Source organism: Trichomycterus rosablanca, chromosome 22 (genome assembly GCF_030014385.1).
Source record: "Trichomycterus rosablanca isolate fTriRos1 chromosome 22, fTriRos1.hap1, whole genome shotgun sequence".
In the NCBI taxonomy this organism is placed as follows: Eukaryota; Metazoa; Chordata; class Actinopteri; order Siluriformes; family Trichomycteridae; genus Trichomycterus; species Trichomycterus rosablanca.
Window position 1 is genome coordinate 15,984,424 of NC_086009.1, and position 27,667 is coordinate 16,012,090.

The following is a 27,667-nucleotide window of genomic DNA, read 5'->3' on the forward strand; positions in this document are numbered from 1 at the left end:
CAATACTTTGTCCATACAGTGTAAATCATAATGCACCGCACATTTTCAATGGGAGACAGGTCTGGATTACAGGTCTTGTACCTGCACTTTCTGATTGTGTACCCATGCTTTTGTAACACATACATGTGGCTTGGCATTGTTATGTTCAAACTGTGTAGATCTTACAGGGCAGACCCTGGCTTTTGAACTTTACTCTGTTGGTTGACTTTTAGTCCATTTCGCTGAACTTTTAATGATATTATGCACTGTATAGGTTTAAAAACCTGAAATACTTGCAATCACTTATTGATGAACATTTGCACTAATGTGTTGTTCTCTGTCCTTGCCATTCCTGGATGTTCCAATCATGCATTAGCATGGTTGCATTACCCTGGTTATGATGTTCCAGGTCTTAACTTATCCCTATCCCGACCTTTTTTTAAACTTATGTAACATCAAAATGTGCCAAAAGAGAAATTCAAATCACTGAAATTCAAAACCAAGAGTTGGTTTTATGACACCTGATTTACTTATTATGCATGATAGGAGGATAAATTATAGCAGGATACATTAAGAACCAGTAAGAACCAGTGTAAAACCAGCATCTCGATTGGAGATATGTGTATTTGTAGATTAATCAATGATCCAAACAGAGCAAAGCTGTTTTCCTGTTCCTCAGACCAGAGAGCTGGGGATGCTAAAATATTGATAGGCCTCACAGAGCAGACTTTTACTGATATGTGTCTGCATGATGAATGTACTTTGTAAAAAGTGTGGAAAATCTGTTTACCATTTTTCATCTCCATTTTTATCTTTTTTCACAGATACTTGATTAAATTCTTAGCCAAGCTCACTGAGTACCAGGATGCCAACAAAATGACGCCTGGTAATATTGCAATAGTATTGGGACCCAATCTGCTATGGTCTCATTCCGAATCGTGAGTGTCTGTCCACATCATTCACACACTGCTGTAAAGATTTCATGCTCACTTTTATTGCACCGGACAGAACGACAAACTTGAAGCAGCTGGAGCTGGGTGTAGAGTCAGAAGTTAATATACACTTTAAAGGCATGGCGGAATTTCAATGATTTATGCAGTCGTTCTTGTACTGGGGTTGGATCATAACTTTCCACTTAGTGTTCTAGTTCAGGACTTTGGAAAAGCTACACCAAGAGTTTCATTTCAGCGTCATTTAGCCGTTTTAAAACCAGTGGTGTTTTTTTTTTTGAACTAGTGTCCTGTTGGAACACTTAATTGCACCAAGTCACCTGATTGGCTGATGGTTTGTGGTTGTGCTTGAAATGAATGTAAATTTTTTTTCTTTGTTATTTAATTTCATTTCTGTAATTCTCTAGTTTGGGCGGCACATTGGCTCGGTGGGTAGCACTGTTGCCTCGCAGCAAGAAGGTCCTGGGTTCGATTCCCAGGTGGGGCGGTCCGGGTCCTTTCTGTGTGGAGTTTGCAGGTTCTCCCCGTGTCTGCATGGGTTTCCTCCGGGAGCTCCGGTTTCCTCCCGCAATCCAAAGACATGCAGTCAGGTTAATTGGAGACACTGAATTGCCCTATAGGTGAATGGGTGTGTGTGTGTATGTGTGCCTGCCCTACGATGGACTGGTGCCCCATCCAGGGTGTTACTGTGTGCCTTGTGCCCATTAAAAAGCTGGGATGGGCTCCAGCACCCCCCGGGACCCTAATTGGATAAGCGGTTTAGAGAGTGAGTGAGTGAATTCTCTAGTTTAACTGGAACCAAAACATTACCAGAGCTTTCTTCCACCACCATGCCTAACAGTAGGTACAGTGTTGTTTGGTTTAAATGACTTACCTTTTCTCCTTCAAACATACTTTTGCTAATTAACATCAAATGATTCATTGTACTTTATCTGACATATTTGATTAAACTGACCATGAAGCTTAATTTCTAATTCATCGGGGGCTCCCTCTGCATAACATGACTAGCATTTTCTTTGACCTTGGCAAGGAGACCACTGTTCGTGGCCCTTGTACTTAAAAACAGTTGTTTGTACTGCTGACCCTGGGACCTAAAGATGTATAGACATGTCTCCAAATGACTTTCCTGACTTATAAATTAAAATATATGATCTGCTTTCTGAGATCTGTACAGATCTTACAAAACCTTTCTATTGTACTGCAGTTGAACAAGCCATATTTATTTAAACAGACTCTATCATAACTACTAACGAAGCCATAGGAGGCCTTGCTACAAAATTAAAGGACATTATAATATAGAACTTCCAATAATAGGTTCATTCTTTTTTGGGCTTAGAAACATGACAGAAATGATGACCACTGTGTCTCTGCAAATCGTCGGTATCATTGAGCCAATCATCCAGCACGCCGACTGGTTCTTCCCAGAAGGTGAGAACGACACAATCTGTTTCTCCTGCTCTGGTACACCACTCAACTCCCTGTGAGATTTAAACTGGTTTACCTTCTCTAATTTTAGATATCGAGTTCAACCTGACCGGCAGCTACGGCAGCCCTATCCATACCAACCACAACTCCAACTACAGCTCCATGCCCTCACCAGACATGGACCAATCCGACCGCAAGCAGTCTCATGACCAGAGCCGACGCCCCCTCAGCGTTGCCACTGACAACATGATGATGGAGTTTTACAAAAAGGATGGGTAAGCTCTTTATTTTTTCCTGCTCAAGCTGCTTCTCTTCTTCCCTCCCTCTGTGTGACTCCCACTTACTTGTTCTCTCCTCTCTAACGTCTCCCTGCATCTCTCATGTCTCTGCCGAGCCAGCACAAGCACAAGCAGAATCATGCCAGTACTTTATTACATGCCTTGCAATAACTCTCCCAGAAAGCAGGGGTCAGGTGAAAATCAGCATTTTAAAGTCTGGTGCTGTCTCTATAGCAACCTGGATGGTGTGCAATCTAAGGCGAGAGCTTTTTCTTATTCACTGTCGATGAAGGTCGGAAAACTCAGCCTGCTTTTACCTGCAATGCGTCGACAGGTGGAAAACTACCGCATGTGGAGCCACTTACTGGCACAATGCCTGTAAACTTCTTGATCAAGTTTCACATTAAAGCTTTTTGTTCAGACTTGGCGTGCCAAATTAGTTGAACGCTATTTATCCATTATAAGTCATTAGGACTTGAATTAAGGGACTAATTAGATGTAACGAGACTTTATAGCCACGCAGCAGGGAGACATGCCAGCTGCTACTTGCTTACACCTCCAGATGCCTGTCTGTACCTAATTGTGTTAGAATAGAGCTTTTCTCTCATCTATAACTTCAGAAATGTTATTTTATTATTATTTATTTATTATTTATTATTTTTAGTTTTCATTTTCTTCACAACTGTTTGCTACTGGCATCATACTTTCTAACCCACCTACAAACCATGTTATAGTTGGGAAAAGAAGTCTTATAAATGTATTCAGTCTGCATATGTATCAATTTCACTCCATACGACCAGAGAGAAAAAAATATATTACATGAAATTTGGGCAAATTTGAAACCTCACTGCTGAGATCCAGGCTCAAACCTCAGCAGTGACACAGACCTGGCCGAGCGTCCAACAGACACAATTGACAAAAATTGAGGGTAGGAAAGTCGAACAGGGTTTTCTTCTCTCTGCTGCTATGATATACCATCTCCACGACTTATTGCATCCTAATTAGCATGACTTTCCGTGAATGATATAGCTCTGAATGGGGGTCTTACTGAATGAGAGGGGGTCTTTCTAAAAAACAAGTAACTTGCTACTACTTTGTGAACGTTATTGGAGGTGCATGACTGTCTGCAGCTATCCCTGCAGCCACAACGGAATGGTTCAAGTGGTCACGCGGGCCAGTTTTGGGGGCACAAATTCCCACAGACCTTCTTCATGTGAGAGTCCTGTGAGAAGCTTTCACAGAGGAGTGGCTGTTGTAATAGCTGAAACATTTACATAGAGGTCACATATTTAATGCCATTTGTTTTCATGACTCATGGTCAGGTGTCCAAGTACTTTTGGCCTTGATACTTGTAAGATTAACAATGTTCCTAACCCTGTGGTATTTAATTGCACTCCTTTGCATGCCCTATTAACCTGACATCTAACCTTTATTTCTTCTGTCATTGCTGATGCAGCATTAGGAAAATACAAAGGTACTGTATGCTTGTAAGCTCCTAACATTTTAATACCTTTGTGTTTACCTGTCAGACTGTGTAATCAGCCCACCGTTTTTTCTCTCTCTTTCTGTGAGGGTAGCATGGGAGTTAGGGTCATGGACACTTCCTGGGTGAAAGGAAAAGGTGCGTCAACTCTGGCTCGGAAAGCCTCGTCCACCCCTCCCAGCGCCCAGCCGCCCGGATCACCCGCCGACCCCTTTGTCTCTGAACAGCCCGGGGAGCTAAACATCTCCCCGACTCCCACCACTCCTCCAGTGGACAGGGCCAGGTAAGTAGGTGCCGTTCATGATCTCTATCTTTTTAAATTCCCAAGCACCCATGCAACTCCTCAGAGCCTATATTCTTTTAACATTTTACTAACATTTTTCCTGCTCATGTTCATGTCCTGTACACCTTTTCTCTTAATAATCCTAAACGTTTGTGAACCATTTTAAATAACTGAGAATGTCTGCATTCGTTATGCTTAAAATGTGGTCTGATCTTCATGTAACTGTTTTTAACTACATTTTTATTTCTTCACTTTTAACCTCTTCATCTTGGTCCGAGTTGCGAAACAATAATAATAACCAACAACAATAACAATAATAACCAACAGTTCTAAACAAATACCTTTATTGAACATATTAATAAATCATTTACAGTCCAGAAAGAAAAGTTAAGACACAACTGAATTTAGGTAAAACCACTTTTAGCAGCTATAGTATAAGATAATATAAAAAAAATAATTAAAATATTTATTATTTGCCACTCAGGTGGCGCAGCGGTAAAAACACACACTAGCACACCAGAGCTGGGATCTCGAATACATCGTATCAAATCTCAGATCTGCTATCTGGCTGGGCTGAGCGGCCACATGAACAATGATTGGCCTTTTTGTTTATATAGGGGTAGGGTATTAAGCCGGATAGGGACTCCTCGTAACTGATGCTCTATGATCTCTGCTGGCTGAATGATGGTGACTGCACGAAGGCGGGAAAGAGTGCGGATCAGGGTGTGTCTCTCCATACACAAGGCTGATTCGCATATATGCACTCACTTAGTGTGGGTGACAAAATGCATACGACTGCTGCCCACATGTCGGAGGGGCATGGTTAGCTTCGCTCTCCTCAAATCAGAGTGGGGGTCGGCATTAGTGGAGAGGAAGCGTGACGCAATCGGGCAATTGGACGCACTAAAACTCGGGAGAGAAAGGGGAGAAAATGCATAAACAAAATAAAAAATATTTATGTTTTTTTATCCCAGGTATTTGGGTGGTGCAAGGGTAAATTATGCTAGGCCACTACGGCTGGGATCCAGGGTTTGAACCCCCAGCGGTGCTATTGGACGGTTGGGCGTCTACATACAGACATAATTGGCTTTTTCTGTGAATGATTGAATGTCCCTTCTGGGGTGGGCTATTGCATGTACTGCAACCAGACGCACTGCGACCCTGACCATGATAAAGCATGGTAAAACATGAAAATTAAAAGAAATGAACAATAAATAATAATTCATTTAAAAACAACAATATTTACCGTCAGAAATACAATACTTATTACTAATACATCATAATAATACAAAAAAAAAAAATAATAATAATCATTATTATTATTATAGTACATTAATACATTATTTTTATAGATTTCATTATTATTTTAGAATATGTAATATTTTGCAGACTATTTAATTTAATTAGATTTTATTTTAGGTCACTTGTTATGTGTGATGTGTATGATGCGATTGATGTGGTTATGTGGTGTTGTGTGCTAAAACAGCAGTGGTGTTTCAGAAATTGAAGACGTATTGATTTGTTTTTATTATGTTCTTCTATAGACTTGTGCAAGTTGCACAAAGCTTGGCTGGTCTTTTGTTATTTTTGTATTCTTAGTCACCAATTTATTTTTGTATGCTGTGCTCTTGGAGTGATCTTTGCCTGTGGTCTTGATTTTTTTGTTTGTTAGTAGATGGTTTGTCTTATTGTGGAAAAGCTTTGGTAGCTTTTCAGCTTCATGGTAGCCTGTCTACTGTTTCTTACTTTACGTTCCTTTACAATTGTATTGATCGGGACATGGTTGACTTGAACAGAACTTTCTAGAACTGGGCTCATGTACAACTCAATTCTCATTTAACAGGCTGGATGTTTTCTTTCCAGTAGCTCATACAATCATGGATTGCAAATGGTTAATAAGTGTGTTTAATAAAGAATAAAAGTACTATCATTGTGCGTTATTATTTCCGACAGATCAGACCACATTTAATTAGTAATTAATGTAGTAATAAATGTAGAACTTCATGTCTGTTTAAAATGGTTCCACTTTGTGTAATTGTAGCATAAATATAATAACCACTTGTGTATTAGTATTAGTACGAATGTTTATTTATGTTGGATGTTTTGTATTGAAATTCTATAGATTAGTAATAAAATGCTAAGAATCCATGCTGTGGCTTATTGCATTTCATTTCATAAACAGTGGTTGGACTTATTTTACCTCACAAGCACTTCCATCTGTGTTGTCTCACCGGTTGTCAGTGTCATCCCGCGGCTAACTCGTTGCACCTTGGGTTGCTATGGCTGGAGGACTGGCTGGCTGGCTTTTTTCCCTCTGTGACTCTTTCAAGCTATGAAAGGGTTTTGTGTCTGTACGACTGCCCTGGGTTTAGAACATGCACCAGGCTATTTAAGCGTTTTAATGCTAGAGAAAATATGGCCATTGAAATGCATTTACTCACTGTGTACAACACCGTGTGACATTAAGAGCTGAGAAGAGCTTGACTGGACAAAAGGAAAAGTGATTCTGGACTTGGTGCAGTGCGCAGACACAAGCTCGTTAGTGAGTGATGCTTTTCTTTGCTGTGCTGGATTTTGTGTGGATTGGAATCTGAATGTTCACACTGAGCCCCTTTTATTTTGTGATTCTTTGTTTTGGCTTTTTAGCAGGCTTGCTATGTGCTTTGCATCTCTGCCATCACCCAAATATTAACTAAATCCTCATTGCAGCTTGATGCAGTGATTTTTTTTTTGCGTGATTATGATGTATTGACAGTAGAATAATTCTATAGAGTCAATGCTGGAGCTGAAAAAAATCCACTTTCCGCTAGTGCTGTCATCCGTTTGCGTGTGCAGTTACTAGAGCTTTCTCTCTCTTTTTCTTTCTCTTTCTCTTTTTCTCTCTCTTTCTCTCTTTCTGTCTGTCTATCTGCTTTTTTTCCAATATCTGCAGCTCCAACGAGGTGTCGCCCCATCGGCCGGACCCCTCTCATGCTCATGCGCCCCACGGGGAGGAGCGTCCGCCCCCTCCTTACCCTTCCTCCTCTCCCTCCTCCACCACATCCTCCCACACCCCTCACCACTTCTACCCAAAGCCGCCTCCATGTGCACGGCCAGTGGCGCCAGGCCCGGAGTCACAGCCCCCTGACTCCCCACCTCCCCAGTTACGCTGGTCCGGCTATGGCCCTCCTCAGCCCCAGGTGCCCCCTTCTTCCTCCTCCTCCTCCTCCTCTTCTTCTTCCCTCGACATCAACTCTAACCCCAAGCCCAGCTGCCTGCATTTTCCCAAACACGGCCCGGCATGCGAGCTGCCGGATGTGAACACTTCCCCTCTCTACGTTAAAACACCCCTTGTTTTGACCCGCAACGAGGTCTCCCTGGGAAACGCCCCTAGCCTTCCTTCATCCGGCCCCCCTCCGTGGGCTGCCTGTCCATGTGCCCGCGACCGAGGACCTCCCAGGCTTCCTAGGTAAATACCGCCTATATGTGCCCACCCACCAGACCTCGGCTACATACACCTGGACGGCTCCCCCACAGTGGCTCTATCCTTTAAACCCTTACTCCTCTATCTTTCGCGCTTTGTGTCTGTTCCGATGCTTGAAGTGCTCTCTTCTATGCCATACCTCAGATTCGGTAACATTCTCGTTGTCCAGGGGAGCCTCTTGTGGGGGTTGCCTAGCAACTGAGGATGTTACTGGCATTTAGAGAAAGTGGATATTGCCATAGATGAGAAATACAAACCTGGATAACCCTGCTTATATTGTAGAGAAGCGTGTACATTTATTTATGGCATATATTATGGCCTATCTTGGCTGCCTTTTCTTGCACTGAGAGTAGAGAAATATTATTGATATGAAGTAGAATGAAAAATATAATAAATGTGCAACCAGAAAGGTTGGCCACTAAAGGCATTGTGAACCTATTGAAATAATAACATTGGAAACAGTTTTTAATTCCTTAGGCCATTTTTTCTTGATAGTTATACTCAACGACCACTTTATTAGAAACACATGCCAGTATTGCTTGCCTCAAATCTTTGTTTTTAAATCATTCCCTTAAGATTCTATTCCATGATGCCATGGTTGCATGATGTAATTGCAGCTGGTTTGTCATTCTACCTTATTCTAATTGTGCTTTATTGAATTCAGATCTGGTGACTAGGAAAGCCATTGAAGTAAGCTGAACTCATTGCCATGTTCTTGGAGCTAGTTTGAGATGACCCATTATGCTGGAAGCAACTGTTGTAAGATTCAAATTATTCAAATTATGTTAGGTTGCTAATAGGTGGGCAGTGTGTGCTTTGAAAACATTTCCCAAAACATTACACTACCACCACCAGCAGGGCCTGGACTGCTCAGACCCAACAACAAAGGTTGGGCCCAAGTATTTATACTGTTTGCACCAAATTCTGGCCCTACACAGATTTATAGCATTTAGTTTTAGTCAGCCTGTGCCCACAGTAGCTTTCGATTCTTGGTCTTGTCCGACTGGAGTAGAAGCTGACATGGTCTTCTTGCTCTTAATGTTTGTGACGTGTTGTGTACAGGTAGCCATTCTGCCCTTTTTCCTGACCTCTCCCATCAACAGGCTGTTTTCACCCATAGAACTGCCACTTACTGGATGATTTTCCCACTCTGGAGACTATTGTGCTGGTGTATAGGTGTTCCTAATAAATTGGATGTAGGTGAATTTATGTGAAAGACATTTAATAGAACAGAAAAATGCATTGGATAAAAGATTTTGAGAGGTTGTGGAAATTCCAGAAGATCTGGTATGAGTTTGTTTTCTAGCCTAAAGGTCTCTATGATTCCTCCTCTTCAGTTTAAGTTTCTAATTTTGTGGACTTCATCATGCACTATTTTGACTAATCTCTATCGGCACATCTGTGTCATCAAACAATACGTTATTACGTAACGTAGGATCTCATTAGTACTTGACCCCGTAGTCTGCTCCACCCAAGAAGACCGATTGCAAGCAACAGTTCCTAATTTTTGGAATCATAGTAGTTTGCGCTAAGCTGAGGTGTATTAGCCAAAGGTCAGCATGAGCCATCCTGATTGTATTCCCTGTATCTGCAAACAAGCCTGCCTGAAATAGTCTCTCTCACCCCATCTCTTCATCAGTCTTCATTCAGATGACGCCCATGTAGAGCTTGAGAAACTACTGACATTAAGCCATTCTCCACGTAGCTCTAGATGTAGTGGACCACAATTTATGTAAAGCTGTTGGGGAGAAATCCAAGAAATACAGCTAAAGTGAGGTTTACATATACTTGTATGATTTCTGTTACTGTTCCTTTTCTGTGACTGAATGTTCTTTTATTTCATTCCAATGATATGTCATTCTTTAAAAAAAAGTATGAAATTAAGTTTAAGTAAGTTAATGTACTTTCTCTTTGTAACATGACCTCTTAATTCCTTGGTCGTGATTATAATTGACTATAGCTGGTGACTTCTCTGTGCTCATATAAATATGGATAGATTGACTGCATCCATGAAAAATTACATGAAACAGTATTTACTTGCCATTTACTTTTAAAATTAAAAAACAAATTCTGGACGGTAAAAATAACAAATCTAAAAAACCAGCAAAATCAGGTCTGCCATCAGTTAGAAGCATCTGAAACATGCTAAAAGTATTTGAATGGGGCGCCCAATATTCCGCTAGCACACCAGTGCCATCTAGCGGGCATAATTAGCAGTGCCTGCAGCAGACATGTTTCTGCTAGGGCGGGATGACCGGACTGTGTGGGTGTGGACCCTGATTAGCAGATAGAGAGGCGCCTGTGCAGAATGCATAGGTGAAAAAGGGTTCCGCAAAGGGCTGCTCGCGGGTCGGAGGAGGCGTGGGCAGCAATATACCCACCTCGACTGCAATCAGGGATCCCCCAGTAGCGGAAGACAAACTGACTACGCTATATTGGGAGAAAATGCGTAAATAAAATAGCAAAAAAAAGTATTTGGACACCTGACTATGAGCTTGTTGGGCATTACATTTCGAAAACAAATGGTATTAAATATAGTGACCTCGGTGTGATCATTTCAGCTACAACAACATCCATTCTTCTGGAAAGGCTGTGGGAGTTTGTGCCCATTCAGTCAAATGAGCATCTGTATGGCTGGGCACTGTTTGTCAATATTGGTCAAGCAAGTTGTTCAGAGGGGTTGATGTCAGGTCCTTTTTTTCAAGTTTTTGTATCGGAATAGGGAAGTTGGAAGCACATGATTACTTTAATGTCATTGATTTATGACGCCTGTTAGTAATTGCTGTACCCGAAACACATGAATTCAAAAATAAGAAGGGGTGTCCTAATACTTTTGTCCATATAGTGTTTGTATATTTTAAACCAGAATAATTTTAATACTGCAATTTTCACAGCATGAACAGTTGCAGAAATCACATGTCATACAAGTGTATGTAAACCTTTTTACTTCAGCTGTATGTGTGTGTAGAGCTGTGAGTTGTTGGGTGGCTGGTCTGCACAAGGACTCTTTATTCCACTCCTGATCATTCACATTGGAACCCAATTCATTCTAAATCCTCTATAACATCATATTTCCTCAGACAGATCACATAGAATAAAAATATAATCAGTAATAATATCAGTAAGGTTACCATAACCAGTACCAAGACTTTTTGAGGAGGGGAAATAAGCCTTGTGCGATCAGTGTGAGTTGTCGTTGTGCAGCTTTTCTGATTAACGGTAAAGCTGGTTTGACTGGCAGATCATCACATTTCTGTCTCTTCTTTAGCACTCTGAAGAGCAAGGAGCTCTCGCCTGTGATTGGCCATAAGGTCATGCAGGCGGCAGGACAGACGGCGCCACCCATATGCCAGCAGAGCAACAGTCAGTCACCACATTCGGCCGAACACAGCCCGCACACTCTGCGCAAAGGTCTGTGTCCATGACTATATTTTTCTTTTGATAAAGTAATTGAAATTTCAGATAGCTGAATATGTATCTGTGCTTTGGTCATGTGGTTCACTCACTTACTCACTCACCCCAATTAGGGTTGTGCGGGGGGTTGCTGGAGCCTATCCCAGCTTTTCAATTGGTGCAAGGCACACAGTAACACCCTGGACGGGGTGCCAGTTCATCGCAGGGCAGACACACACATATATACACACACATACACACACATACACACACCCATTCACCTATAGGGCAGTTCAGTGTCTCCAATTAGCCTGACTGCATGTTTTTGGACTGTGGGACTCCCGGAGGAAACCCACGCAGACACTAGGAGAACATGCAAACTCAGCACAGAAAGGACCCGAACCACCCCGCCTGGGGATCGAACCCAGGACCTTCTTGCTGTGAGGCAACAGTGCTACCCACCAAGCCACCATGCCACCCCGAGTATATATATACATACATACCTACACATTATATCTGTCTGTGTATGGCCAAGGCCCCGCAATGGATTGTGTCTTGTCTGGGGTGTATTACTGCATTGCGCCCAGTGATTCCAGGCAAACCGGACCCACTGCAACCCTGATCAGGATAAATCAGTGATAAAACATAAAAATGAATGAATAAATGAATAAATATAGGTATATAATGTGCTGAATTCTAGAAGAATTTTATGTGTCAATGTGCAATTTGACGATTTTACCAGCAGGTGGCGCCAGACAAGCGCTTAACAGAACTGTGGCATGTAATATGTCCTACGTGTCTGATCTTGTCTCCTCTTCTTTTCTCTTTTTCCTCTCTTTTCTCTCAACAGGCTCAAGAAAAATGGCCCCAGTGCCGCCCAAGGTCCCGTATGGCCAGTCAGGGGCGATGTCCGACCAGTCCACAGGTCAGCCGTCCCCGGTCAGCCTGTCCCCCACTCCCCCAAGCACTCCATCCCCGTATGGCCTGGGCTGCGCCCCGGGACAACTGCCCGCCTCCTCTCCCGGGCAGGGTCCGCTGGGCACGCCCCACTCTCTCCTGTCCTCTCCCCCGTCTCTGACCGGCACACTCAACAAGTCGCGACCGGCCCCCAAACCGCGGCAGAGACCCAGCCTGCCCCCTCCGCAGCCACCCTCCAACCCTCCCAGTGCGCCCCAGCCAATGGAGCAGGGCCTGCTGGATGGATTGTCCCCCGGGGAGAGCATGTCCACAGGTAAACATGTCTCAGTGACAACCGCGAGAGCGGTAGGACAGCATCCCACTCTCAAACTGTCTGTCTCACCGTCCTATGCAGGCGAAGGACTTTGAAGAGCCCTGGTTCCCAGAAATGTGAAGAGATATTACTGTATTTTGGTTTTTTCGTTCCATAGCATGAGGTGCCTTTAGGTTAAGTTGCCTATCGATTTTGAGAGCAGTATTTTTTATTGAGTTATTATGTTTAAAAGACTTGAATAAGGAGTACAAAGGGATACTCAAGACTACAGGGATCTACAGTACTGAGTTTAATTTTTCATATTCAGTAGCTGCTTGGTAGTGGAATGTTTTTAAGTAAGGCTTTGTGGTCTGTGTATGGTTTGAGTGGTCGAGCTGTGTGTGCACTGACTGTATGTTCTGTCGTTTGAGCCTCTGGTGTATCTGTCGGTCATTCTCCTGATCGCTCTGATTGATGTATGACTCTTTTGTCCCCTGTCATCGTTATGCATCTTGCAGCTGTGTGAGGCCAGGCACTGAGTGTGGGCTAATTGTCAGGGGGACATTTAGGGTAAGCCCGAAATCCTGTCGCGCAGCTACGCCCCACGCCGTAGCCTCATCTCACACCGTCCGGCCTGGTGCTGTGGCTTAGTCCGGGGCCTCCTGTAATTTGTTATCTTTGTACATTACGCTTTCGTCAGCCAGCACTCTCTCTCTCTCGCTCTCTCTCTCTCTCTCTCTCTCTCTCCAGCTGTTGTTGCTGCTTCATTCTCTCTCCGTCTAGTCTGTGCATGGATCGGGCTGCGCATGGCTTACGGACCACCGACGCCGTCACTTGAAATCCATTGTAACGTCAACGTTCATTTCCCTGCCCACTCCCTGAACCCCCTCACCTAAGATCAGTTTGGCTGCTTCTCACCACATGGGTGGGCCCAGGTAAAGCCCGGCCTTTTGAGTTGGGCCTGTCTTGAGGGGGATACTGAAATTCCACTGCTCCACCTGCTGTGCGTGTCCATCTCATTCTTACACAGGGGAGGTCATCACAATCAGAACCCAGGCCATACGGTGACCCATTCATAGTCTCTTTGTCAAAGCTTTATGGTTTTTGTGGTGCATATTTATTAAATCTCCGAAACCTCAGAAGTCCTTTTACCAGTGTGTTAGTTTGACAAAATCCCTGTGTAGAATGTTAGAGAACAAACCAACTGCCCACCTTTTCCTTTAACAAACCATTAAATCAACCAGCGCTGGCATTTCCTCTGGACCAATTCTGGACCAACAACTGAATCTGCTTTCCCTTCTTCTCTCCTTCTTTGTCACCCTCACGACCATATTACCCCTCCACCTGACCATAATCATGTTTGTCCCTGCTTGTCTTCATCTCATGCCCTCTCCCTCTCTTCACGGCCATGCCACCCGCCAGCAGATCTCTTCAGCTTGGAAATCCCCTCCATCAATGTCAATCTGGACAGCCTGCTGGACGAGTTCAGGGTGGGGGCGCCGTGCCGGATCTTCCTGGCCATGGCTGACTCTCCGGAGGGGGAGCGCGTCACCGAGGAGGAGTCGCAGAGCACCACGCTGTAACCCCAGCCAGCGGCAGCCTAGCCCTGCCAAGCTCCCCCACCTTCAGCCGACAACCAGGCTTCCATCGGCCCCACCCAAGCGTACCTTCACCACCCGAGCTGGACCCCTGACCCAACTCAAAAACATGCCTGCTGCAACCTTCATGTGAATCAGTAACCAGAATACTGCCACCTCTTCTCACTGATAAGTAGATACAGTATGAAATAACACCTACAGACGTGCCATAACTAAGACAAGGAATGAAAGACTCTACGAATGTTCCAGATTTTTTTGTGTGCCTCGCTACACTTTGTTTTTTAGTTGTTTTTTTCTTTTATTGTTATTATTCTGTTGTTTGTTTTTTCTGCCTTATTGAAAACTGCAGTTAAATTGCAATACAATGGACATAGATGGGTGTTGGCTGACTCCAAAGGAACCTTATACTGTATTGTATGTGCTGGAAGCATGAGATCAAAGCGCCCCTCATGGCAGACGAGGGTACTGCAACTTCTTAACGTCCAAGTAGGTAAACAGGTTTAATTTCTTGTGGATTAATTGAATACACAAAGCATGCAACTTCATTTAAGTCCAGTTTTACGATATGAGGGCTCACTTGATCTAGCCCTCTCTACGTCTCGATGTAAATATATCTGTTGATGCGCACACGGCTATACACGCAACACCGCTTTGCCGTAGTTCAGATCAAACATCAAAACATGCACAGTTAAAATTCAGCACATACTGAAAACATTTTAAAACCTTTAATACACGTATAACTAACAGAATAAGAAATCATAGTCAATGTTTAATCTCACTCTCCTACAGCGATAGGATTTTCCACAGGTCGATGGTACAAAAAAACTAACTGTTCACTCTTCCAGCTGTGAAACAGATCAGTTCAGCCCATTTAAACACGTTTGTGTGCCTCACGTTCAGACTTCATTATCAGGACAAATGTAAAGGCAGGTTTTTGTGTAAATATGAAGACTGTACATATTGATCTGTAGATACGTGTCAACGGGAGGACAAATGTAAAGGCAAATCTGAATTCTATATGCCATATTTATCTTGTATAGAGATAATGTTTTATGGAAATGGAGTGTTATTTTGTCCCTGAATTCTTGTTGCCAGGTACTTGTCACACAGATTAAGTGAGCTTTTGCACTTTTGTAAGCCATGAACGCTAATATTCTTACGTCAAAGCCGAGTTTGACCCTAGGAAATGAAATGTCGCAGGTCCTGTACAGCCTTATTCAAAAACAACTCTAACACTAATACCACACATATGCGTTTGTCTTTAAAACATGTTATGGAAGACACAGCAAAGCAGGAGCTTACATGAAATATTTTGAACTTTGGTTCTACAAATTGGAGTTTTTTTAGACTTTCTCTACAGACAAAAATCAAGGTGGCCAGCATTACACTAGGCCTGTCACAATTATGTGCAATTATGTTTTAGTTTACTTGTCTGTCCTCTTGAGCATTATTAATACTTAAATACACTGATCAGCAATTACATTAAAACCACCTCCTTGTTTCTACACTCACTGTACATCTTATCAGCTCCACTTACCAAATAGAAGCACTTTGTAGTTCCACAATTCTGACTGTAGTCCATCTATTTCTCTACATACCTTTTTAGCCTGATTTCACCCTGTTCTTCAATGGTCACCACAGAGTATGTATTATTTAGGTGGTGGATGATTCTCAGCACTGCAGTGACACTGACATGGTGGTGGTGTGTTAGTGTGTGTTGTGCTGGTATGAGTGGATCAGACACAGCAGTGCTCCTGAAGTTTTTAAATACCGTGTCCACTCACTGTCCACTCTATTAGACACTCCTACCTAGTTGGTCCACCTTGTAGATGTAAAGTCAGAGACGATCGCTCATCTATTGCTGCTGTTTGAGTTGGTCATCTTCTAGACCTTCATAAGTGGACATTTACATTTTCAGCATTTAGCAGATGCTTTTATCCAAAGCGACTTACACAATGAGCGGAACACGATAAGCAATTGAGGGTTAAGGGCCTTGCTCAGGGACCCAACAGTGGCAACTTGGTGGTGGCGGGGCTTGAACCGGCAACCTTCTGTTTACTAGTCCAGTAACTTAACCACTGAGCTATCACTGGCCACATAAGTGGTCACAGGACGCTGCCCATGTTGTGCTGTGTTGGAGGAACCATGGAGACATTTAACAACCAATAAAAGAATCCTAAAATCAATTCCAAAAGACACAGGTAACCAGTTGTGTGATGAAAGTGCTGGTGTATGATCCCACTTTCTTGTACTGATCAGGACTCTAGCAGTCGCATTCTAAACTTGTTGCAGGTATCTAACAAAACTCTTGGGTAGAGCAGACAACAGAGGGTTTCAATAGTCAAGTCTAGATTTGTTGAACGCATGCACATATTACTCGCTATCAGCAGGGTTAGAATGTCCCGATCTTTGCAGATATTCTGCAGGTGATACTATAAAGTTTTACAGATATTTCTGATGTGATATTTAACACTGAGCTTATTATCAAACCTTATTGTTTGGCCTCCAACTTCATAGGTTCTAGATAAGCCCGTGTGTCCCTTGTTTGTGTCTCACTATCAGCAATGAGAACCTTTATCTTTTCTCTGTTTAACTACAGGAAATTGCAGGACATCCAGTTGAACAGAGAGCTGATAGACTTGCCAGTATTTGGTGATAGGGATATATAAAGCTGTTTACTGTCTGCATACTGGTAATAACAAATGTGATGCCTCCTTATTACAGGTCAAATAGCAAAGGCCCCAATATTGATCCTTAAGGGACTTCACAGATGATTGTGTGACATTTTAAAGCAGAGTGACACAGTGCAAAGTGGTAGCCAGTGAGACCAACTGATCAAGTAGAATTTCATGATCAACTGTATTAAAAGCAGAATTTAAATCCAACGAACAATCCAATTTGGGACCCTAAGAAATGCAGTTTCAGGCCCTGAAACCAGACTGAAACTTCTTATTAATCTGGTTGACATTGTGATAGTTATTTAACTGTCTTGACTTAATTTTGTTGTGGAGTCTTTACTGCAGTGACTGATGGAGCATAAGCACACTGTATACAGATAATGAGTTTAAAACCTGATTAGAAGATTAGGCAGGGGATCAAGAGCTCAGGTTGTATGGTTGAATGATAAAACTACATCTAAAAGTGTTTCTAAGCCATTTAGTTCACAGCCTGATATGTCTAACTAGAAATTACCTTGTTTTTTAGAGGTGCAACGGTATGAGTTGACTGACAGGTTGCTGACATGTTGTGCAGGGTTGACTACATATATTTATGTATATCTCATATATCAGTTAATTACACCATTTCAGTAATTACCATTGCTTTTAGTAATCACAGTTAGGTCAAAGTAATAATTGTGACAGGCCTATTTGACACTAAAGAGTAGATTTACTGAACTAAGCAATTATGTGGCTCCTCCTAATACCAGGTTTCCCATCAGTACCTGGCTCATCCTGGTCCTAAGCCGAGAAGGTGCAAGAAGGCAAAACGTGCGCTTTGTAGTAGCCATATAATATTGTTGGTCACCAATGCTGTTCTCTTGCTGTTATTCTCCAGCCACCTTAGGGGGACCATCTCTACCAAATGTATATTTTTCAAATCCATAACTCATCAGGGCTTGTTTCCAGACTGCCATTGTCATTGTGACCAGTCTACCAATATTCGCGCTGCCTTTTTTCATAAAACTTTGGTTCATCTGGCTGGTCAGTCGAAGAAGCTGATGGGCAGACCAGTACAAGATGCAGTTTGTAAGTCTAAACAGCTTTAGCGCAGAATGGCTCAGAGTGTTAATGAAAGTGCAATTACGCCTAATTCTGTCACTAACCTCATTGAGAAGTGGCCATAGGAGGCATCATTCGCATGTCGAGAGCCTAAATTACAAATGTCATGGCTTTTATTATTACATATATTTATCGTCATTTCTTTAGAATTAGTGTACTTCAGGGACAAGAGGACTTCTTTGCTGAAATGTATGGTATGCCTTAGTGTGCATTCTCAATTACGTCTATAATAATGATTATTGGTGACTGAGTACTCTTTTAGTAGATGTAGTGATTATATAAATTGCAAGTGCCCTCACAATAGATATTACGTCCTGAAGCTACTGGCGAGTTTTGTGTGTACTTGAGGTTATTTTTGTCTGTGCTGGTTTCTTCAGTGTTTTATGAAGAGGCAGGGGTGCATCTGAAACGAGTGGTGTTTGAATGTGAACTTTTACAGTGACCTGCAATGAGGTAACGGCTTTGTCAATACCTTATAGCAGCTGCCATAGACGCATGTTTTTGTTTTGTTTTTCATTTAGGTGACACTTTTTATCTGCTTTGTCACTTTAAATGCTTGTGTAAATGTTGATAAATCATGGGAGGGATTTATTATTATTATTATAATTATTTCTGGAATCAAACAGTCCACGGCACTCCATTCTCAGTCTTTCTTTATGTATTTTGCATGCAGCTGCTGTAATTGCAAGAACTGCAGTTTCAGGCTGACAGGACTACATGTATTTTTATACCCTTAAATCATGAATCAAGATCTGATTTTGTGGAATTAAAGAGCTTTTTTGGCGCAGACCCTGGCACACCTGGTACTCCAGGCAAGACTTAACCTATTGCTAACTTTTCTTTCTAGCTTCACCATCCCAACGCCTTTAATTCCAACCTGGCTGGGCCCAGACTACAAAATTAAACTTTATGAGCTTACGTACATGTGTTTATTTATTAACAGCTAAACCGTTATAGCGTTTTATTAGACAGCTATAAATTATTTACTCAAAATTATAAATAACACCAAACTTAATTAAATAGGCCTGAACCTTTAAATAGATGTTATGTCTTGATATGAGAAAAGTTAAGTTAAAGTAACAAAATAAATCACAAATAAAATAAATTCCAAATAGATATTTAAGGTAGTTTTACAATACACAATTTTTCATCAACAGTAGTTTTCTTCTGTTTTGTCATCATAACCTTTTTTATTCTTTAGATTATAAAATATTGCTGCTAAGAATGGATCTCCTGATAGTCCTTGCTAATCTTTTGTTTTATTTAGTTTGAATGATAATTATTAGTTTTGCAGAATGGCACGCTTGTTAGGATGCCACCCTAGACAACTACCTATACCGGACTGGCCCTGCCTTTTTAAGAATTTATATAAAGTGGCTTGTTGTGAGTTGCCCTGAACAAAAAAGAGAACAAAATTACTAGTACTAAGTAAGAGCTTTTGAGTTTTGATATGTCCCATGTCGTAATGGATTCATGCACAGCTTTACTCACTCACTCACTTTTTTAACCGCTTATCCAATCAGGGTCGTGGAAGGGGTGCTGGAGCCTATCCCAGCTTTTCAATGGGCGCAAGGCACACAGTAACACCCTGGACAGGGTGCTAGTCCATCGCAGGGCAGTCACACATACACACACATCCATTCACCTATAGGGCAATTCAGTGTCTCCAATTAACCTGGCTGCATGTTTTTGGACTGTGGGAGGAAACCGGAGCTCCCGGAGGAAATCCACACAGACACGGGATGCACGGCTTTAGGCGACACTTAAATACTCCTTACATGTGCACTGATACGCCACCCCAACCATTATTTTAATAAATCTGTGTTTTATTTCTAATGCCCTGTTTACACCTGGCTTTAGGCTGTCTCTCTGTTAATCGCTTACCAGGGCTGCCAGATTTTAAGAAACTTCAAAAACTTACAGTACACTCAGTGGTTTTATAAGGCCTTTGTTGATCCTAGGGCAGTGCATTCAACATGATTAGTTGCCAAGCAATTTGGATATCAGACTGAGACAGTGCAAAAAGAAAGGAAATGGATAAGAGACTGGGAGATGCAGGGTGTTAGAATGTAGCGGCTGGTTAATGCAATACGTAATCTAATCTTCAGTTAACAAAATAATCAATACCAATGTTAATAGTGCACATGATTTACCATGCAATATTTGGGTATAATATTATAAACTTGTTTTGTCAGGCTGTTTAGGGATCAGAGGTGTGCTGCCAGACCTCAAAACTGCATTTCATTTAATTTTCATCAACTGCAAAGCAGGAATACCCTGGACAGGGGACCAATCTATTGCAGGCTTCAGCCTGTGTTCAAAATGAGCAAGTAGGGAAAACTGCAAACCCTGCAACACTGCTGACCAGGTGGTCCAGAGGCCTACAGGGACGATTTAATGTTTCCAGATGCAAAGTGGGTGTAAAGATCCCTGACCACCTTCCAATGCTTTAACTGACTGAATCCGCTAGACGCTTTTGACCTTATTTATATCTGTAATTATTGTTGACAACATGTGATTGGATCACCTGTGACACACCCTAAATCCAAGTGTAAACAGGGCTTTGATTTCAATAACACATTTCCACCAGAAAGGATTACACATCTCTTAGACTACGATGTTACATACTGTACAGCTTTAGGGGAAGGAGTTCATTCCGAAATTCTGCTGCTGTGCTAGATTAAAACAAATACCTGTACAACAAACAGGCATAGTCAGAAATATTGGTGGCACTGCTAATTCTAGAGAACTGTTGCAATGACAAATGCTTTTCTTTCTTTTGTTTGCATTGGAATAACACAAAGCTGAGTAATGAAAAGTCAAATCTGAACTCCAGAAATTGACTGGTCACATTTAATGCCACCCTTAATATTAACATAATAATCCTTTTAAAATAATATGTGAATTTATACAAAAAGACATTTTAAAAAGGTGCCAATAATTTTGTCCAGTCTAGTTTTGTTTTTTTTTTCTTAGCTTTTTTGTGTCGTGCCAATTCAAACAAAAGAAGTAAACATGAAAATACCAAAGCATTTGTAATTGCAATAATTTTATAAAATAAGCATAGGGGTGCCAATATTTGTGGCTGTGACTTCACCTGCACCTGTAGGTCTGGAATTTCCATTAGACATTAAATACACATGTACACATGTCTGAACTGACTCATTTCTTTTACCTGTTTAACAATTATCATTGATGTTACACAAGTCTGTTTACATTCATTTGTAGACATGTGTAGACAAAGTGGATGTGAAAATGCCATGCATGCACTTCAGATAATCCTTGATTGCTATAATTTTTTTAAACACTGCTAAAAGTTATTAATAAACTCGGAAGAGACTAAACTATCAGGTATAGTGATCAGCCGGTTGAAGAAATGTTGTGGGTTTATGTATAAGTGCACAATGTCCATTGATGTACAGCTGCTCTGCTGCATTCATAACTTCTGTACAATCTTGCCTGCCTTTCACTTCCCTTCCTTCCCTTCCCCCCTACACCCCCCACCCCCAGCTTAGCATATCAGTGAAACAACACAGTCTGTACTGTTCAGCCTATCGCAATCCCAATCAGAATGTCAGAAATAGATATCTATATTAAACTCTACATTTTTAACACCTCTGGTCTGAGTGTTTTCTGTTTTAGATAAAGTTTGACTGCTTTTAGAACTAAAAGTAAAAGACCCATAAAGTCTTAAATGCTTTTAAATGTATTCAGTATGATAAGGTAAAGTATACTGGGAGCTATACTTGCTGGTCATTATACACTGTACTAATACTGGGTAGTCTCAGTTGTATCACATAATTACTCCTAATTTGTCAGTTGCACCAACCAGTTATACAAGCAATTGTTTAAGGTGTTTGTTTAAGGTGGACAGAAGTTTGCATGGGAACTTTGACTGGCCGAAGACTATGTAGCCCCACAAATCACCGGGACATACAACAAATCACCAGGATTTAAATTTGTTCAATTCAATTTGAGCCGCAGTAGCCCCACTGGTGGTCCTGGCACCCAGCAATCTGTCATTGGTCTCTTCTGCATGCTCACTGGCAGCTGTGGTGAGCTCCCTTCTTGTTTTGGAGATACTCCAATCCAGTCGTCTGGCCATAATGATTTGCCCTATATTACAACTACCATCAGCCCAACAAATCCCTGACTGTGACATTGCTATGAAATAGACATGGTCATGCATATTTTAGGGGTGGTTCTAATGTTTTGGTTTATGGGTGTACACTACAGTACATTTAGTTAAGTTTAGTTTTTGAAAAATGGAGATAAATGGAGAGGAAAGTCCAGTTTTCCAACCTGTGGTACAAGAAATGCTTAAAAAATGAGGGTGTGTCTGGAAAGAAAGAACAAGTGTATATACTCATAGGAATGCAAGCAGCATAACGAGACACTAACGTGAGTGAAGAACACAGAATCCAAAGTTTTTCTTAGAATCACCCTAACTAAAATGCTGAAGCTTCATCCAATAAACTTCTCCCATTTCAACATAACAGCACGGCTGCCAGGTTCATCTTCTCTTTCACGTCCTGCTTGTTAAACTGATCCTTCCTAACATTAAAAATTAATGGCATGGCTCAAACTACAAAGTCCTATAGTTTTTGTTCATAGATGGTTGGTAAAATAACAAAACATGTACTTTTACACTGTAACATTTACAAATTTATATTATTGTATTCAGTTTAAGTTGGCCAAAAGTATGAGGACACCTGATCATACGTCTATTGGACATTTCATTCCAAACCTTTCTTCTGGGAAGGCTTTCCATAAGATTTTGGAGTGTGTATTTGGGAAATTGTGCCCATTCAGTTAAAACAAAAGAGCATTTGTCAGGCACTGATGTTGTACAAGAAGGCCTTGCCCACGATCAGTGAATCAGTTATTTCCAAAGGTAAAGGTCAGTATTATGAGCAGGCCATTGGCGTTTCTCCCCACTAAACTTAGTAAACTGTGTATTTATGGACCATGTGTTGTACCTACAGACCCTGTTTCACAAAGTTGAAAGTATATAATGTATTATATATAATTGAAGTAATAGATGTGGTTAAAACACATTATATGGTGGGGGTCCACAGACTTGATTCTACCCTGTCATATATATCAGATAGTTCTTCTATAGCATCCACATAGGATTGTTATTATATGAAAACATATTAGGAAAAAGCTATTTATAAAAAAAAAAGAAACTTGACCATTCGGTTGACCATTGAGCTAGACTGTAATGCCCACCTTGCCTCCAAAGCTTTAGAGTCATCACAAACTCCAGGGACAATGATTATTTGTTAGTATAAATATTTATATAGTTAATTATGTATGTTATGTTATGCTTTTACATGTCAAGTATTCTGAATGTTACTCTCTTTGTATATTGAAACAGAATATATTGTAGGAATACAGAATATATTATTTTACCCATATAGTACATTTCAAAACTTACTTCAAATCATAGGTAAAAAAAAATAAAAAAGTTGAATGATTTCATTAATTACATATAAAATACTCAGTATACAACAGTATTCACTTGAAAAAATTTGCAACTAATCACCACTATAGTTGTTGCTAATATAAACACCACAAAATTTTTAAATATTAAACAACCAATGGTGGTAAAACAGACAATGAATGTACTTGACCAAATTTACTTTAAATTTACTTTCTTTGTATATGTATTCCTGCTTCTGGGTGACACAGTGATACACTGGTCAAGTCTTGCACTGCAAAAATATTCCAGTATGAAAACTAAATATACAAAATTCTCTCATTGTGTATGCCCATTAAATGGTCTGGTGTTCTGTCCAGGTATTTTCCCATCTGCCATCCAGAATTTTTGGTATGACTCTGGATTCAGGGCACCACAGTGCCACAGCAGATAGTGTTACAGTGACCGGTTCTGAAATGTTCTCCCAGTGTCCATGTTGGTCTTCTCTAGCCACTCTGGTCTTGTCCCACATTCCCTAGTAGATGGATTTGCTAATTAATGTCCCCTGTATGTAACTGTGCGAAGCACTTTGATGGACCCTGCTCTGGACCCAGCACAATGTGGATCATGATATATGGGTTATTAAAGATAACACAGATAATGCAAGAGATCCACAGACCTTACAAAATAGGTTTGGGTCTTTGAAATGCTTCAGAGCATTTTGGTGTTGAAGCTGGTAGATTTGATACTTTCAGTGCTGAGTTTGGAGTGAGATAGTTAGTCCCTTTGACAAATTGTTCAGGGTGTATTTCTGCCTGACACCCATTGTTTCATAGAAAAAGGTTAGTAAATAATAAAGTACTATTAATTAAATAATTCAAGCCAGAAATAACCAAGGCAGTGTTGCAGCTACTAATGCCAGTAAAGTAAATGCTATCAGAAGGAAGACCAGGCAGTGCGTTGTTAAGCGAACCGTCCACCTACGATCAGGTCCATTCTCGTTCATCACAGCGTGTGAACCTACATCAATAATGTCCTCATCTGCTATAGGGCGTCCCAAATCACTAATGATGAACACCTGTAGAGACTCTTTAGGGCACACCAGCCTCTGTCGCCGCAGTTTGGATAAAATCCATCTTAGATTGCGCCCGATTCTATTGGACTGATCTCCACCGGTCCTCGAAATAGCTGGACGCCAGGCGAATGTCGTCGGGACTTCCAAAATCTTCGCATGTTTGTCCTTTTTCTTTACCAGTCCGTGCAGTTTGTTGACGAAGGTGACGTGCCTGCACACGGGGCAGATAATGCTGTCCCTGATGAGAGATCCTTCACGGTTAGAGCTCACAAATATCCCGACCAGACAGTCATGACAAAACGCATGTCCACAACTCAGCGTGCGAGCCGCTTCCGAAAAACTCTCAAAACACACCGGGCACTCGGTGTTCACCTCATCATCCATCACGATCGAATGAACACGGGTGTAAGATCAGAGTTAGATCTTCATGTCGCCGTGATCCTACACATGAACTCAGTTCAGCACGATGTGGCCAGAATGTGGCCGAACTGGAAAAGCTACTGAGTCAGATCAAACAGGCTGGTTGGTATTTGACTCTTGAAACAGTGCATCAGGTGAGCTGTGTTTTCTAATTATTCATTCATCAAAAACTATTTCAGCAGGGTTGTGGAATACACCCTGGAAAGCATGACAAAACAATACCTGGCAACAAACACTGAAAACAAATAGACACAGTTTTGGGCAACCAGTCAATCGTGGTATTTGTGAGGTAGAAGGAAACAAGTGTACCTGAGAAAACTGTGTTGTACCCTATAAGGCACTCAAAATTTACACTCTGGTAAAAAAAACTCTAGAAAAACAATACTCATTAATTACCAATAAGGGATTTACTTAAGTATAAGTTTCACACTGTGCAGTCTGTGGACAGCTAACAGTGAGTATGTTGGTAATACAGTTTCAAACCATTACCCCGTTCCTTTTTTGGATGCAACAGGCTTAGCTCTTCTAAAAAAAAAACCCAGTTTTATGCCCATTTAGGCAAATCAAATTTAATGTTATCTAGCATCTTTAAATAGCGCCTTTTTAACTTTGTCTTTCGCTTACGGCCATACCACCCTGAGCACGCCCGATCTCGGAAGCTAAGCAGGGTCGGGCCTGGTTAGTACTTGGATGGGAGACCGCCTGGGAATACCAGGTGCTGTAAGCTTTTTTTATGTATTTTTTTTTTATTTAAGACAAAAATGATACATTAGTAAAATAATGCTTTTATAAAAACTGCTCCTTTAAACAAACTGTACATTTAGAAATATGTTTTATTTCAGGCTTCAGTGAACAATACAAGCATTATGAAGCACAAGATGGCGCAAGACTGCAATTACACTTGTATCCAAAAGAAGGTCAATTTATAAATGTTCAGTTTGTTTAAAGGAGTAGTTTTTATAAAAGCATTATTTTACTAATGTATCCTTTTTGTCTTAAATCAAAATAAAAAAAAGAAAGGGTGGTATGGCCGTAAGCGATAGGCAGGGCAGGAAAGGCCCTATTTAAAGAAGCTACATTAGCCGATAGCACTGGTGATTTATAACAGTGATTATAAAATGTTATTAGGTGGTAACTCAAGTTCATAGTACTTTACAACTCAAAAGTGAATCGTTTGAGAATAATGTGAGTAATTACAGACTGCAAATCTGGGTGTAACATTCTACTGCTTTTCCTCACAATGTTTTGATACTTAAAGTTCAAGTTCAGGGATTTCAGCCACACACATTTCTACAATCAGTTATTTAAAATAAATCGTATGCTTTCAACAGTTTAAGGAAGGCTCTTTTCTGTTCCAGCATGACAGCATGTTTCAGAAACTCAAGTAAAAGTTTAAGTATCAGTGACAGCATATTGTCACATTTGTAATGTTGTAGACTTATAACAAAAGTTATGTACATTAAAGTACATTATACACAGATGAGCCAAATATGCCTATTATGCTGTTAAAACAGCACTGATTTGCTGAAGCATAAACTACGAGACATCTAAAGGAGACTGCGGTCAAGCCAGCCTCCACTTCGAAATGCTCAGTCAAATCTGTCAATTTCACTTTGTAATGATAGTACACCATCTGTAGTTTACACTTAGTTCATATCAAGCAATTCTGATGTATCATTTCTGAATAAAGGCTTTTATATTGCCACATTTCTATTAATTTCACCCTAGATTGTTATAAAAAGGAATTCTTTAGTTTCCACAAACAAATTCCACTTCAGAATGATAGTACACCATCTGTAGATGTCACTCAGTTAATATCAAGCAATTCTGATGTGTCATTTCTAAATAAAGGCTTTTATATTGTCACATTTCTATTATTTTAACTCTAGACTGTTATTAAAAAGAATTCTCTAGTTTCCACACAATAATTCCAATTCATAATGATAGTACACCATCTGTAGATATCATTATGAAGTGGAATTGTTTTGTGGAAACTAGAGAATTCTTTTTAATAACAGTCTAGAGTGAAAATAATACAAATATTACAATATAAAAGACATTTATTTAGAAATGATACATCAGAATTGCTTGATGTTAACTGAGTGACATCTACAGATGGTGTACTATCATTATGAAGTGGAAATATTCTGTGCAAACTAGAGAATTTCTTTACATAGCAATCTAGAGTGAAATTAATAGAGATGTGAAAATATAAAAGTCTTTTATTTAGAAATGACACATCAGAAATGCTTGATATTCATTGAGTGACATCTACAGATGGTGTACTATCATTATGAAGTGGAATTGTTGTGTGGAAACTAGAGAATTCTTTTTAATAACAGTGTAGAGTGAAAATAATACCAATATTACAATATAAAAGCCTTCATTTAAAAATGACACATCAGAATTGCTTGATATTAACTGAATGACATCTACAGATGGTGTACTATCATTATGAAGTGGAATTATTGTGTGCAATAGAGAATTCCTTTTTAATAACAGTCTAGAGTAAATATAATAGAAATGTGACAATATAAAGGCCTTTATTTAAAAAAAAAGGTTTACATCAGAATTGCTTGATATAAACTAAGTGTAAACTACAGATGGTGTACTATCATTACAAAGTGAAATTGACAGATTTGACTGAGCATTTCGAAGTGGAGGCTGGCTTGACCGCAGTCTCCTTTAGATGTCTTGTAGTTTATGCTTCAGCAAATCAGTGCTGTTTTAACAGCATAATAGGCCTATTTGGCTTATCTGTGTATAATGTACTTTAATGTACATAACTTTTGTTATAAGTCTACAACATTACAAATGTTACAATATGCTGTCACTGATACTTAAACTTTTACTTGAGTTTCTGAAACATGCTGTCATGCTGGAACAGAAAAGAGCCTTCCTTAAACTGT

The 27,667-nt window shown here is 40.6% G+C and overlaps 2 protein-coding genes and 1 pseudogene across 5 annotated transcripts in view; 2 read left to right on the forward strand and 1 right to left on the reverse strand.

Annotated features, from left to right (window-relative positions):
- The window catches only part of arhgap44a (Rho GTPase activating protein 44a), a 40,891-nt gene extending 26,570 nt beyond the window's left edge, over positions 1-14,321 (forward strand). The window contains exons 14-22 of one of the 4 annotated variants that reach the window (XM_063018500.1): positions 804-917; positions 2,266-2,357; positions 2,446-2,629; positions 4,089-4,106; positions 4,210-4,398; positions 7,331-7,846; positions 11,130-11,272; positions 12,105-12,485; positions 13,887-14,321. In XM_063018500.1, coding sequence (XP_062874570.1) covers positions 804-917; positions 2,266-2,357; positions 2,446-2,629; positions 4,089-4,106; positions 4,210-4,398; positions 7,331-7,846; positions 11,130-11,272; positions 12,105-12,485; positions 13,887-14,047 — 1,798 coding nt within the window. In that variant the 3' untranslated portion in view covers positions 14,048-14,321. Of the gene's footprint in view, positions 1-803; positions 918-2,265; positions 2,358-2,445; positions 2,630-4,088; positions 4,107-4,209; positions 4,399-7,330; positions 7,847-11,129; positions 11,273-12,104; positions 12,486-12,982; positions 13,035-13,886 lie in introns of all 4 variants that reach the window. The other 3 variants (XM_063018498.1, XM_063018497.1, XM_063018499.1) reach the window with 3 other exon arrangements.
- Positions 14,322-24,140: 9,819 nt separating this feature from the next.
- Positions 24,141-24,722, reverse strand: LOC134335793 (RING finger protein 222). Its single transcript, XM_063018381.1, has one exon. The coding sequence runs from the start codon at positions 24,720-24,722 to the stop codon at positions 24,141-24,143; it is 582 nt and encodes a 193-aa protein (XP_062874451.1).
- A 654-nt stretch (positions 24,723-25,376) lies between these two features.
- On the forward strand, positions 25,377-25,485 carry LOC134300429 (5S ribosomal RNA; annotated as a pseudogene).
- Positions 25,486-27,667: the final 2,182 nt, after the last annotated feature.

Bases quoted from the DNA above. Each gene is read 5' to 3' on its own strand.
- LOC134335793 (XM_063018381.1), bottom strand. From the start codon at position 24,722: ATGGATGATGAGGTGAACACCGAGTGCCCGGTGTGTTTTGAGAGTTTT.